The sequence below is a fragment of the Lutzomyia longipalpis genome, chromosome 3, assembly GCF_024334085.1.
Source record: "Lutzomyia longipalpis isolate SR_M1_2022 chromosome 3, ASM2433408v1".
NCBI lineage: Eukaryota > Metazoa > Arthropoda > Insecta > Diptera > Psychodidae > Lutzomyia > Lutzomyia longipalpis.
Window position 1 is genome coordinate 14,165,331 of NC_074709.1, and position 13,630 is coordinate 14,178,960.

At 35.4% G+C, this 13,630-nt stretch overlaps 3 protein-coding genes across 3 annotated transcripts in view; 2 read left to right on the forward strand and 1 right to left on the reverse strand.

Moving 5' to 3' along the window:
• The window catches only part of LOC129793173 (uncharacterized), a 1,136,769-nt gene that overhangs the window by 1,060,542 nt on the left and 62,597 nt on the right, over positions 1 to 13,630 (forward strand). The window lies entirely within an intron of this gene.
• On the forward strand, positions 10,395 to 12,502 carry LOC129793213 (probable ribosome production factor 1). The gene has a single exon (XM_055833032.1). It carries the CDS (start codon positions 11,246 to 11,248, stop codon positions 12,278 to 12,280), a length of 1,035 nt encoding a protein of 344 aa, XP_055689007.1. The 5' UTR covers positions 10,395 to 11,245; the 3' UTR covers positions 12,281 to 12,502.
• On the reverse strand, positions 12,299 to 13,619 carry LOC129793223 (peroxisomal biogenesis factor 19). The gene is made up of 4 exons (XM_055833050.1): positions 13,396 to 13,619; positions 13,114 to 13,237; positions 12,517 to 13,048; positions 12,299 to 12,453 (listed from the first exon to the last, which is right to left on the reverse strand). Exons 1-4 carry the CDS (start codon positions 13,448 to 13,450, stop codon positions 12,361 to 12,363), a joined length of 804 nt encoding a protein of 267 aa, XP_055689025.1. The 5' UTR covers positions 13,451 to 13,619; the 3' UTR covers positions 12,299 to 12,360.

The following is a 13,630-nucleotide window of genomic DNA, read 5'->3' on the forward strand; positions in this document are numbered from 1 at the left end:
CATTTATGTATGTACACAAAATTGCATGTATGTGAAGCTAAAGAGTGTGGAATTAAAGTCACGTTTTCCACACGCAAAAAGGAAAACACTCTTGAAAGAATTTTCATTTGAAAATTGATGTGAGAACCTTTTACTCTTGCTAAATTTTGTATATAAGAAAGAGAGAGAGAAAAAAATGCAAGTGCAATTCGCCTTAAATTGCCCTCCTATATGTATGTTATATCGCTTTGAAAATCACTTTTTTTTACACCAAGAAAAACTTTGTGTGACCAATAGAGGAGCTAAATACAGTTTTATTGATTTTATTTATGCTACAGTGTTTTCTCCCTCAGTCCCTGCATAGAGTTTTCATGGAAATTTATGCAGGAAGTTTCAGCTCTCACTCCAGTATTAGCTGTGATTCTTTCTTAAAAGAAGCACAGCTTCTGTGTACACTCAAAAATGCAAAGTCGTCAGATCGGCCTCAAACTTGGGATGAGCACGAATTAGGGTCCTCACATTCCAAAAAACGTATGCGCCAAAAATCGGTCCGTCCGTCCGTCCGGCCGTCCGGCCTTCCGGCCGGCCGGCCGGAACCTTTCGCTAAATTACAAGAGAACGGTAATAGATAGAGACTTGCGGTCAACGGCAAAGTTCATATATCGGGTGGAAGACATACGATTATGAAGTCAAATCCACCCCCCCACCCCTTCGTCCGCCATTTTGAATAACCCCTAAATTTTGTTTTCGCTATATCTCAGTCCCTATTATAGCTAGAGGTCTGAAATTTTGATATGTTGTAGGGGCCATCAAGAGCTTTCCAACGATACCTCATTTTTGAAAATCGGCCAAGCCGTTTAGCCAATATGGCCGCCACAATTTTTCATCGAAAATCGGCCATAACTCGAGAACGGCTTGACCGATTTTGATCAACTCGGGCTCAAATGAAAGATATTAACGAGCCCTACAACTGCTCGGAACATCGCAAGTTCAAAAAATGTCCGCAAGTGGTGCTAAAATCGAAAACAAAATTTTTGATGAGTTTTCGATGAATATCTCGAGCACCGCTTTATAGAATTGCTTCAAATTTTGATATGTTATAGTTGACTATAGTATCTATCACCATGCCAAAAATGAAGAAAATCTATGTAGCCGTTCCGGAGATATCGCGTTTTAAAGTTTACATGTCATATCTTGAGTTGCATAAGTCCAACGCCCCGCGAAGCGGGGCGTTTTATATATACACATATAAAATAAAATAAAATATATATAAATGCATAGATATATACATTATATATATACATATAAAAATGCAAAGATAAATATATATAAACTGCAAAGATAAAAATGAATTATAGCATGGATGGAACAGTATAAAGCGAAAGAACGGTAAGTAAAACTTACGGGCTGTGATTCTTTCTTTGTCAGTGAAATGTGAAATTGACGGAAAATTGAAGATGGGCAAATTTTGAGGAAGGCTTTCTCGCGTACCGAATCACAGCCAACGCCCACGATTAAGGCTTCTCACAAATTATCTGAGCGTTGGCTGTGATTCGGTGCGCGAGAAAGCCTTCCTCAAAATTTGCCCATCTTCAATTTTCCGTCAATTTCACATTTCACTGACAAAGAAAGAATCACAGCCCGTAAGTTTTACTTACCGTTCTTTCGCTTTATACTGTTCCATCCATGCTATAATTCATTTTTATCTTTGCAGTTTATATATATTTTTTCTTGTGCAGCACTTTAAAATTAAAATTTTCCTGAATTTACAATTATACAACATACCTCCCTTACAATTTTAATAACTAATAACCATTGAGGATGAATGTTGGAAAATTTCATGTATTTAAAACTCCTTAATCTACTCAATAATTCATACTTTTTCAATAGGTACTGCAGGAACTTTACTTTAGAATAGCTTTATAGTTTGTTTATTGAAAAAAAAAATTATTGAAAAGGGTGCGACAAGACCATGAATAATGTAGGAACTAGGAAGGTATTTTCAATTTAACTTAAGTAGAATTTTTTTGTTCCTAAAAAGAAGTTTTAATGTCATTTAATGTGATAGATAAAAATAATATCAGTATAAGAATTTTTAGTCTTATTAGCCAAGACACGTTTCTTGCAATAAAAAAATCAGTTTAAAATTCAGATAGAAACCCTTTTAAAACATTGCTCCTTTAGGTTTATTGCGAATAGTCAGTTAATAAGCAATTTGTATACTTTATATGAAAAAATATTTGAAAGATATTTTAGCCAAGACACATTTGGTGCTATAAAAATTATTGAACCCCGAATATAGTTTTTTTTAATCTATTCAAAAATAAATAGAAGGTAGGTACTATAGTAGATCGATCTAGAATTTTATTCTATACGGACAAAGCTTTTTTTTTAGAACTTTCTTAGGTCATATAATGGATTTAAAAAAAAAAAAACGTCAAATATGTTAAGTATTCAGAATGCTATAAAAGTGTCTTTGCTTAAAGAATGGTAGAATGTGAAATAACTTTTTTAGAAGCTTTTCTAGACGAGAGAGAGTCAATAAAATCTAAGGCCACAAAATATATTCTATCTAACTTAACTAACGTCTATCTACCCTTAATACGGATCTTGATTAAAAATTAAAATTTAATTTAATACTTTTAAGTAGGTAAGTACAGCAGGTACATGTTTGTTTACGTACTACTTATATATAAATCTTTTCCCTAGACTTTTTCTGAATTTACAGGAAAAGTTTCTGTTGAAACAACACTCTTGTATAAATAAACCCTCTAATAATTAAATTATTTATTCAACAATCCTTCTCATGCTGCTCTTTATGCCCTTGCAGTTGTTTTTGCACGAGGTGAACTTTCAAAAATGGAATATTTATCGATTTAATTTAGTCAACATTAATGTCAACCATATATTTGATTTTTTTAATTGATATTTGTGACCCAAAGCATTGTCCTATTAATCTATTTCTGACAATTCCAAGAATTTCAGATCAATTTTAATTGAATTTACAAGAATAAACAATTGTTATTCCAGCTGAGGACAGGAAATTTGAAATTAGATTTTGTGGAAGAAATAGTGAAAAATTATTTTAAGTCCTGTTTTTGTTGGTCCTCAACTTGTTAATTTTGTTCAAATGTTGCTAAAATGTCCCAATATTGATTATACTTGACATCATGAGACATCACTGTATCATAAATATTTAAGAATAAGTTGCTTGTTTTGTATGTGTGAAACCCTGTATCGTCAATTTTCAACAGAAATTTAGAAACTCCCTTTATATTACCGGCAAAGTTGCAAACTTCCTCATCCAACACTATTGTTGTATTGTCAAAACTAAAATATTAAATTCTCCCCAGATGTGAAATTGAGAATCTCTATGCATGCATTACAAACGTTCTTCCTTGTTGATGTACTGTGTCGTTCAAAATTCAATAGCAAACTTCCCACTATAAATCTAAAATTACTTTCTCAACTTTTTGAATTTTCTTTGAATTTCCTGACAAGAAGTTTCTATGAAAAATCCCTTGAATATTTCAAAATTTTCACAAAAAAGATTTTTTTTTTACAAAAAAGTACAAACTGTTTAAAGTTTCGGGAATATTTCACACAAAAGAAAAGAATTTTTCACTGAAGAAGTGACAAAATAAAAGTTATAAAAGTATGTTCTACAACGAATTATTCAATAACACTCTAACTTGCAAATCTCTCAGCACTTCCTCGTTACACGGAGTAAAATGTAATTTATTCAAAGTGGTAGAAAGCCCCGGGAGAAATGAACAAGAGCACTGCCAAGATGCGACTGAATAGGAGGAAATCTGCTTGATGGCAACTATGAGGAAAATTTTATCAACTTGTGACGTTCTTTTTGGGAAAACACTTTAACACAATACACTTTAAAAATTTTACTCTTCTCCAACAAGCATCCCCCATTTGCAGCTTTAGTGGATTTATATAAATAAATAGAGAGAATGGCAGAAGGATTGGCAAAAAAAAAACAGATCAATTGCGCACATCGAACAACAACGTGATGGAAAATCAAACTTTTGTCTATAACATTCCACAGGAAATTGAAAATAGAAAACATTTTGCTACAGAGAGCTTTCCATTAGTAAATTCTCAACTGATTGTTCTATTTTTCATTTCAATTTTATTAAAAAAAAAACTCAATTGAAACGTAAGACAATTCTTTTAAAGAAAGTTTTTATCCTTTTATAGATTTCTTAAGAATCCATTAAGAAACACTCCTTTGGTAAATTCTATCTTGAATAAGCAATAAAAAATTAAGAATTCACCGTCAATTGAAACCTTTCTGTAAATTAACTTTCCACGGATTCTGGCTTGCATTGAATGCTCCTCCCTTTGCGTGGAATTTCTACTTCCACGAATTAAATAGAGTTCAATGGAAAATGGAAAGGATGTTGATTCAAAAAGGAAATTCATCAGATTACAAAGTTCTCGGAATAAGCCTCATTGACAAGTCTTTTTTCAACATATAATTCGCTGATTCTTATTTATAAAAATTGAAACGATAAGAAAAACCATGAATGACCAGCTTTTTTTCCACAAATAACTTCTAATGCTTAATACTGATAGAAAGAGCTTACTCTTTTTCTGACCCTCACTGTATAAGCAGTGATTTTAAATTTCCCTAAATAATTAAAACTCTTTTATCTTATCACATGATGCAAAACATTGTCACTTTTACTTTCTCATAATTCTTAGAATTACAAAACCACACGTTCGCACCGAAAACAATATTAAAAACCAATTTAGATAAAATCTCTTCCACCTTATCACGCCGGCACTTTGCCAAAATCACGGGAGACAACAAAAAAATCCCCCGTCAACATATAGGGATCAAAAATGGCCTATAAAATTGTTAATAAAAAAAAGCGATTTTTACTAACAGCACGTGCAACTTTCACGTTTTCTCGCGAAACTAATCTCATCGCCCGTCACCTTGTCTTCCGAGACAATTTCCTCAATGGAATCACCCAGAAGAGAGAGATTTTCCCGTGAATTTTGATCACCTCACTGTACTCACTGTACTCTCGACTGCGTTTTTAGAATGATACTTCCTAAGCGTATGTTGAGTATTTTTTTTTGCGCGCGCCCGTTCAACACGGATACACATACTGGGTATGATTGGGGTGAATAGGATTCATTTTGAAAATTCAGAAGTTTCAAATCAATTAGAAGACTGGAAATAATTAAACTTGATATTAAGATGAAAAAGAAAATAATTAAGTCATTTTCTTGACCTTCAAATAACTTCAAGGAAAATATTTTTAATATTTAATCCTTTTGTCTTGCTTGCATAGAAATTCTTTAATTTAACCCTTGTAGGATTTTGCTGGCCAAAGTGGCCAATTCGTCATTTTTTTTAATCGTCACAGTATAAAAAATCTCTTAAAAATACCGTGATAATTTCTATATCTGTTCCATTATAGAGAAGTTCTATTACTTCAAGATCGTAGAAAGAAAACTTGGAAAAATATTGTCTTTTAAGAGAAAATGAAGGTCAAACTTTTGAGGTTAGAAACCTTGATCCTCCAAGGGTTAAAACAAAACAATAATCCTCCCAAATGGAATCCTATTCACCCTCTTTTTTGTTTGTTTTCTATGCTACACACTCACACATTTCTAAATTGCAAAAGCATTGTTTTGATAACACTTATCTTACGACATCTACCTGTGTGCGATTGCTTTTTTCTCGGAAATTCAACTTGGTGTGAATGCCCAATAAATGCTTGATAAGACGGAGCTTTTATTTTTTTACATACCTACATAGACAGAAAAATTCCTAGAATTTTCTTCGTGATTGTTTATTTGACGTTTCTGTTGATTTTCTACGGAAGTAATGTTAAGAAATAATAATTTTTATAAACATAAAAAATACAAGAAATCACCAATATGATGGATTTCTCATTTTTTTTTCTTTCAACACATTTTGCCATTCTACAAAATTTTCCAATTAACACAATGAAAAGGAAAGAAGGGTAAGAAAGAAAAAGCATATGAAATGTTCTCAGAATCATTCTGATGCCTCAAATATTGGATAAATTATATTTTTTTAGTGCTGACTTTAAGAGAATGCACAACATAGGAAAATTTGCAAAAAAAAAGGAATGCAACAGATTTTTTTTTTGTTGGAGTAAATGTGAAAAAATTTCAGAACAAACCAATAAAACCTTGTTGCTTCAGTATTTGCTTCAAATATTTTAAATAACACAATCTCCACCCAGTACTACAATATATTAAATTTTCTCAGCGCTAAAACATTTAAAATTGAAGGCAAATTCTATTTTCTCACCTTATTTACGTTTTTTTGTGGCAACTTGTTACAGAAAAAAATCCTGAATTTTGTTAATATTCAGAACTTACCCTTGTGAATGACTAAAATAAACTGAATGAATATTTTAATATTGTGCAGATATTTATATGCATCGTAATCTTATGAATGAATCCACAATTTCGTTACAAAGCTCAATAATTAATTCCAAGAAATCCAAATAATCATAATCTTAATTCCTTAACGTTGGCCGTATACGTCAAATTTAGACAACTTGTTTTTGAAAAATGATTGTTTTTTAAAGGAATTCAGAGAAATAAATCTCTGTTATCAATTTCTTTCAGGAATTCGTAGGAATTTAAATAGCAATACTATAGGGGAGACCGGGGCTAATAAAGTCACTTAAGGGTTTGGAAAAAGCTTAAAATATCATATTCCCTAGCTAGATAGAACAAAATGATCTGAGAAAAAGTTGTAGGGCAGTAAATTTCCTAAAGAAATGAGCTATACATTTCGCTTTATCTGTTTGGGAAATATGATATTTTGAGCTTTTTTAAAACCCTTAAGTGACTTTTTTAACCCGTGTCTCCCCTACATACGTAATGTATAATATTTTTGGGGCAATGATAAAGTCCTTGAAGCGATTCCTTTCTCAGAAATGTCTCAGCATTGAAGTCTCTGTTGAAAATTCTTATTGAGATAACGAAAATAATGCCAATTGGCTAGAAATTATCAACATTATTTTATCATCATTTTGAAATGGTCTCATTCAGTAAACCAATAAAATTAAATCATCATAAAGTTGATGAAAAAGTTTGTTTGCTGTTTTTAATAACATTAATTTAGCTTTTATTTTGTGAACTTTGTATGAAAATTTTACTTTACATATACGAAATTCATGTATTTTTATTGAAATATTCAAGTTCATTACAACAAATAATAAATAGGTAACCTTCAACACTTCTATCGTGAAAGATTCGCTTCGTATTTTATTGTATTTTCTAAGGTTGTATAATAGTAAGTTCCTACTTTAGTGAGAAGAGATTTCAAATAGCCGAGTAGGGACTTCGTAGCTAAGAATGGTCCTAGTCGTAACCTTTTGGCTTCCTCCATCAATTAAGTGCAATTCCCTTTGGCGTCAACTTGTTCACCCTCTTGCTTTACGACTTTCTAAAATCCTTTAATATTTTTTAAATCCTTTCAAAACCTCTTTCATAGTGGTTACATATAGAAATAACAGATAGACGCCATAGGGTGAATATGGATTAAATTTATTGGGACCAATCTAAGCAACATTCTTTTCTTTCTTTAAATAGGCGAGTGGTTCTAATATTATTCTAGTCACATTCTTTAAAATCACAATTTTTAACCACAAGGACCTAGGTTTAAATTCTATTGCAAATTATCGGATAAATTCTCATTACATATTCTAGTATTTTATTATTTTCATTCTTTCCATTTTGCAAGCTCTCATGAGAAGAATTAAAACTTCATAAACCATTCAAGACTACTAAAAACATTTAAATATAAGTGTAAATAAAAAAATAATATTTCTAGTTCTACTACATAATGCTGAATTAGGTTAATGAACGTATACAATTTTACTTAATGTTATAATTGTGAGTTCGAGTCCCTAAATGTTTTTTTTTTCATTTGTTTTCATACAATTTGAAACACGGCTATGTGGCTGTGGGACACAAAGGAATAAATAAGATTTAATTGTGTGAATTATCCGGGTAAAGTTCTAGTCTAGAAAAGGTTTTAAAGAGAAATAAGCTAACTCTTTGTAATACGTTTGTAATTAACCACAGAAAACTTATTTTTAGCTCTATTTCATTTTGCACAAAAAAGCATAAAAAATAATTATCTTTAAGTTAAGAATAGTTCAATAATTGGAGGAAAATCTGTTTAAAATTCGTTACCAAAAAGTAAATCATGTTTCTTGAGGAAGAGACACGATGGTTGATGGTTTTTTGTGATAAATTTTAGTCTTTACAGTTTTTTCTACCAACTAGAGCGGGTTCCATTCCTGCTACTGTTAATGCACCCCTTTAATTTACGAATTTTTTGCCTATAAACTTCCCTTAGCTTATAAGTAAATTACCATTAATAACAATAAGAGATTTTTACGTTTTTATTTCATAGAAAAATCGTGATTACCGCACTATAGCCAAAATATTTATTCTCAATCGAATGACGTCCAACGTACTTTGCCTTCACAATGGTCACAATATCTTCATTGGGATTTCCACTGAATTAGTTGGTGTTCCACTTCGTGGCCAACACCAAGTATTGTAATCGTCGGAAAAACCGACCACCTCAGATCGGGCTCAAACTTGGTATGAGCACGTTTTAGACATCCCACATAACGAAAATGGTGGTGGAAAATTTTTGATCCGGCCGGCCGGCCTGCCGGCCTGCCGGCCGTCCTGCCGGTCGCCCAAACTTTGCCTTATAGTTCGAGAACGGTAACTGATAGAGACTTCCGGTTTAAAGTTTTCTATAGAAATGTGGGTGTAAAATTTCATTTTTTCGCATTTTCAAAATCCAAGATGGCCGCCATCAGCCATTTTGAAATACTATCAATCACTTCCCTTATTGCTAGAGGTCTGAAATTTTAGTATGTTGTAGGGCTCAGTGAGACGTTTTCATCAACAATTCATACTTGAAAATCGGTCAAGCGGTTTAGCAAATATGGCGGCCTAAAGCAAAAAGTGTTTTTTCGATATAACTCGAGAACGGCTTGACCGATTTTGACCATCTTGGTATCAAATGAAAGGTATTGGGAAGCCCTACAACTGTCTAGAACATTTCAAGTTTCAAAAACATCCGCAAGAGGCGCTAAAAATAAAAACAAAAATTGCCTAACTTTAAGGGGCCATATCTCCCAACATCTGTTATCGTTTTCCTTTAAATTTTGATATGTTGTAGCCTGACTCAATATCTTACACCAGTCCGAAAATGAAGAAAATCTATGTCGCCGTTTAGAAGATATAGCCATTTGAAAAATTCTTGAATTTGAAAAGTTCTAAGAACCATATCTCTTGAACGGCTTGTCCGATTTCGCTCAACTTGGTATCAAATTAAAGGTTTTGCAAAACTCTACAACTTTCTAGAACATCAAAAACTTCTAAAACCATTTCTTCAAGACGAAAAATGCCAAAAAATGTTCTTGTAAAAAAAAATCTTCATTTTGTGTTCTGGAGGTGACCTTGAAAATTATTGAAATTTATCTCAATTTATAGCCTGTTTTAATACCTTTCCAAAACTAGTCAAAAAATTTCTGTAGGTCTTATAGAACCAAAGATATGACCATTTTTATCCACCAAATTGCCGAATTTCACAAAAAAAATGAAAGTCTACTAATTCTGCTCACAAATCGCATTACAACGCATAAACAAACTTCTACACGTTGTGGGACACCAACTCTTATAACTGGACGCGTTATGATTGACTTATTATTTACATTTCTTTATCAAATAAAAAAGTAATTAAGCAGATAAGTCTGACCCCTTGCAAAGCTCTTCAAAAAAAAAAGAATCTAAATTAATTTAAGCTTGCTCCACACTTGCCGATGGCTTTATCACAAAATTGTGGATTTAGCAAAATTCCCCTTTCCCAGAATTCTTCTATCTTTGATCTAAATCTGTCATGAAGTCCTCAACTCTGATTTTTTGTTGTTGAAGAAAAATCACAAAATCTGTTTTTAAAATAAATAATTTCTCAGAAAAAGTGTCGCAGGTTTATGTTGTATTGAGAGTAATTAGCTTAATGCTTTGATAAGGGAACATAAAAATAAATATAAATTTTAAATGAATGGGATTCTTATCAAAATAAATTCGCAGTTAAGGAGAAACGAAAAAAAAAATTGAGAGGAAACTGCTTTGTTTGAATCTTTTATGGGAAATGCCTATTTTTTCCCGGAATAACCAGGATGGGATTTGACTGCACCTCTTGCGCTTTTCCTGGATTTTGTGTCCAAAAATAAACGACGGAGCATGTTTTGGGGAGATTTTCTCGAATTTATATCTTCTACGAATGTTCGTTGTCATGCGCAGCGGCAAAAGGGACCTGTTGAAAGGCCCAAAAATTCATCTACGTGGGTGGAAAAGGAATGGGGACTCACCTAAAGACTCTCGTGAGATTCCTGTGAATTTCTTCCATTTCTGTGTGATTCTGCAGAAGGGACTTCCTGGTTATGATTCACCTGTGCCAAAGTTCTTGAGTTCTATGTTTGCAAATGCTACAGCGTCTCTATGTATGGGAGAGGCACATTTACTAATTAACTAATGTATTGATCACTTAATTGCACCACGGGGGCATCCCCCAACACACCACCACCACTGGGATGCTGTCCACGGATGGATTTATGCGACCAACTGAGCTGAGAGCTCCGGGAGTTGTGGCTCTCTGCTGAACTACTCAGGGCGCCGTGGAGCCCCTACGGAGGGGTTGAAAGTACATCCAACTTGCCATAGACGCAGTGTTTGTTAGTTAATTATTCACAAGAAATTCACAAATTACCGAGAAAAAGGAGGAGAGACAGAGAGAGCGCAAAAAGAAGAAAGTCTGCGCAACACAACTTCAATTCCAGGAATTGAGGCAGGCGACGTAGATTTTTTTAAAACACCTTTTCAAGCACTTTTCACGCCCTTTTCCCCAAAACTTTAACGAATTTTCACTTCCACTGCCTTCTGGTGTACACTTTTGATGGTATTTTTGCGAATTTTCCAGGATTTCTCTGAATTTTCCTCAATTTTTGTGTGGAAATTTATCACTCAACACTGCGAATTTTGTTTCACTTTGTGGTGTGGTATGTTTTCGTAGAATGCAACCAACTTCACTCAAACCATTCACAAACAGGCGGTTTTGTGAGGTTATGTTTGATTTCGATCACATGCGTGTTGTCTTGAGTGAGAAACTTTCCTTGAATTTTCTTTTTTTCTTAACAATTTATAAAATATTGTAAAGTTAAAGATGAGCAGCGACAGTGACGCTTCATCGGGAGATGAATTGCCAAGGAAACAAAAGATGGATAAGCGAAAGAGGAAGCGCTGTGGCAGTGATAGCGAAATTGAGGAATACAACAATGAGAGTGAAGTCAAAATTCCCCGAATAAATCCCATCAGTGTTATCCGGAACAAAGCACTACGCAATAAGGAATTCCAGAAGCTCCAGGCAGAGCGGAAGAAAACGCAGAAGAAGGAGCGAAAGAAGCGTCAACGGGAAGGCGGAGACCGCAACACGGGGCACACCTTGGAAACCCTCAGGGAGGAAGATGAGACAACGGTGCGCAATCTGGAGGATTCGGAGAATGAGGAACTCCTGCTGGAGATGCAAATGGATGAAGTTAGTAATTACTACAACAAGGAAATTGAACCAAAAGTCCTCATAACCTTCTCAGATCATCCCCATCCGGGAACACGAATGTTCGGCAAGGAACTCACCCGAGTTATCCCGAATTCAATTACACGCCTCAGGAATAGGTCATCTGTGAAGAAGATCTGCCAGAGCGCCATCCGGGAGAGCTATACGGATGTGTTGATTATCAATGAGAATCAGAAGAAGGTCAACGGGTTGCTCCACATTCATCTCCCGAATGGACCAACGGCACACTATCGTGTCAGCAATGTTGAGCTAACGTCAGATCTGCGAAGGGACTACCGGGAGATCAGCAAACATCGTCCGGAAGTCATCCTGACGAACTTCACGACACGCCTGGGGCTTTCAATTGGCCGCCTTTTGGGCTCCTTGTTTCACTTTGATCCCGAATTCCGTGGACGACGTGCTGTGACGTTCCACAATCAGCGTGACTACATCTTCTTCCGGCATCACCGGTATGAGTTCACGAAGGACGGGAAGAGGGCAAAACTCCGAGAATTGGGACCGAAATTCACGCTAAAGCTGCGTTCGCTCCAGCAGGGACTTTTTGACAGCAAATGCGGAGACTACGATTGGATTATTACAAATAAGCGCCACATGATGGAATCCCGCAGGAGATTCTTCCTGTAAAAATAAATTTCTTCTGCCTTACACCTCATACCAATTTATTCGCATTGGATTCCCGAATATAAAAGAGATTCCACCAAATCTCACATCATCGGACACTGATTCGGGTTGCTGAGCTGCGTTGGATCAATGTTTACGTCCATAAGCTCAGCTGGTGGCTGGCCAAGTTCCTGCATCTGCAGACGAAGTGTTTTGGTTAAATAAATTGCAATGAAAACCTCAAAAGTTTTTTTTCTTACCTTCTGCATTGATTCAAAGACTTTCTGGAACTGCTGTTTCTTCATTTCTGGCGTATCATTGGGGGATTCCTTCTCCAATTCCCCACACACCGTCTTCAGGAGTTCATGTTGCTTCTCATAGCGCTCCTTATCCGCCGCTGGGACTTTGCTTCCATTCTCTTCCAACCATTTTGGGTATTTACTCACGAGATCCTGCAAGCTGGGCAGGAGCACTTCGGCCGAAAGCAGACTCTGCATCATGCTCTGCATGAAGGGAAGGAAGGCATTATTCTCCCCCGAACCACCGGCTAGATCCACATTCCCAAACATCTCGGTGATATCATCCGGAGAGAAGGGACTCTGGAGACTCTCAGCGCCCTCACTTAGTCCCCTCAGGGCTTCTGTTAGGGTTTGTGTGAATTGTGGATCTGAAACATTTTCCGTGCTTGGATTGAGTGCCATCGCAGCTGCTTCTGCCATCTTCTGAAAACCATCTTCAGCTCCTCCCTCAAACATCTTTGCCATTCTATCTTCGAACATCTTCATCTGAGACCTTAAAACGAATAAACCCTTACGGTTACATTCATCACCCAACCGCATCACACTTCCCGCACTTACTTGATAAACTCCTCATCCCAAGGATTTTCTTGGGCAGCCTCTGGAACGGGGAGGGCAGAATTCCCCTTTTCCGAACTTTCTCCCTTTGCAGCGTCATCAGCCTTGTCGAAATCCTCAAGTGCACCTGCAAGGCAACATTTCCAATCAAGCAAATACTTCCACGACACGCAACTTCCACCCCAATTTGCCAGGAAAGTCTCACTTCCCGGAAAAAGGAAAACTCTCCCAGTTACGTCACTTTTTCACGTGAAGTTTTTTAATTCCCGGAAGTGGGATACTCACTGTCTAGCAAGTCATCGAGCTCCTTGTCTGTGCCCTTCTCCTCTTTCGCTGACATCTTTGGCAATCACAGTTTAATAAAAACACTTAAAATTTATACAAAAATTCTCACGACAAAATGCGTGAAAAACACAAGACGTGCGTAAGGTAAATCCTTTAATGGATTACTGTGATTCACTTTGTTGCCACGTGGTATCAACTATTTATGGAATAGACAGAGGGACTCTCAATTGGGGTG

Coding starts and splice junctions, on each gene's coding strand:
- LOC129793213 (XM_055833032.1), top strand. CDS start 11,246: ATGAGCAGCGACAGTGACGCTTCATCGGGAGATGAATTGCCAAGGAAA.
- LOC129793223 (XM_055833050.1), bottom strand. CDS start 13,450: ATGTCAGCGAAAGAGGAGAAGGGCACAGACAAGGAGCTCGATGACTTG. Junction 13,238..13,395: donor GCTCGATGACTTGCTAGACA/GTGAGTATCCCA, acceptor GTTGCCTTGCAG/GTGCACTTGAGGATTTCGAC. Junction 12,454..12,516: donor TCTTTGAATCAATGCAGAAG/GTAAGAAAAAAA, acceptor CTTCGTCTGCAG/ATGCAGGAACTTGGCCAGCC.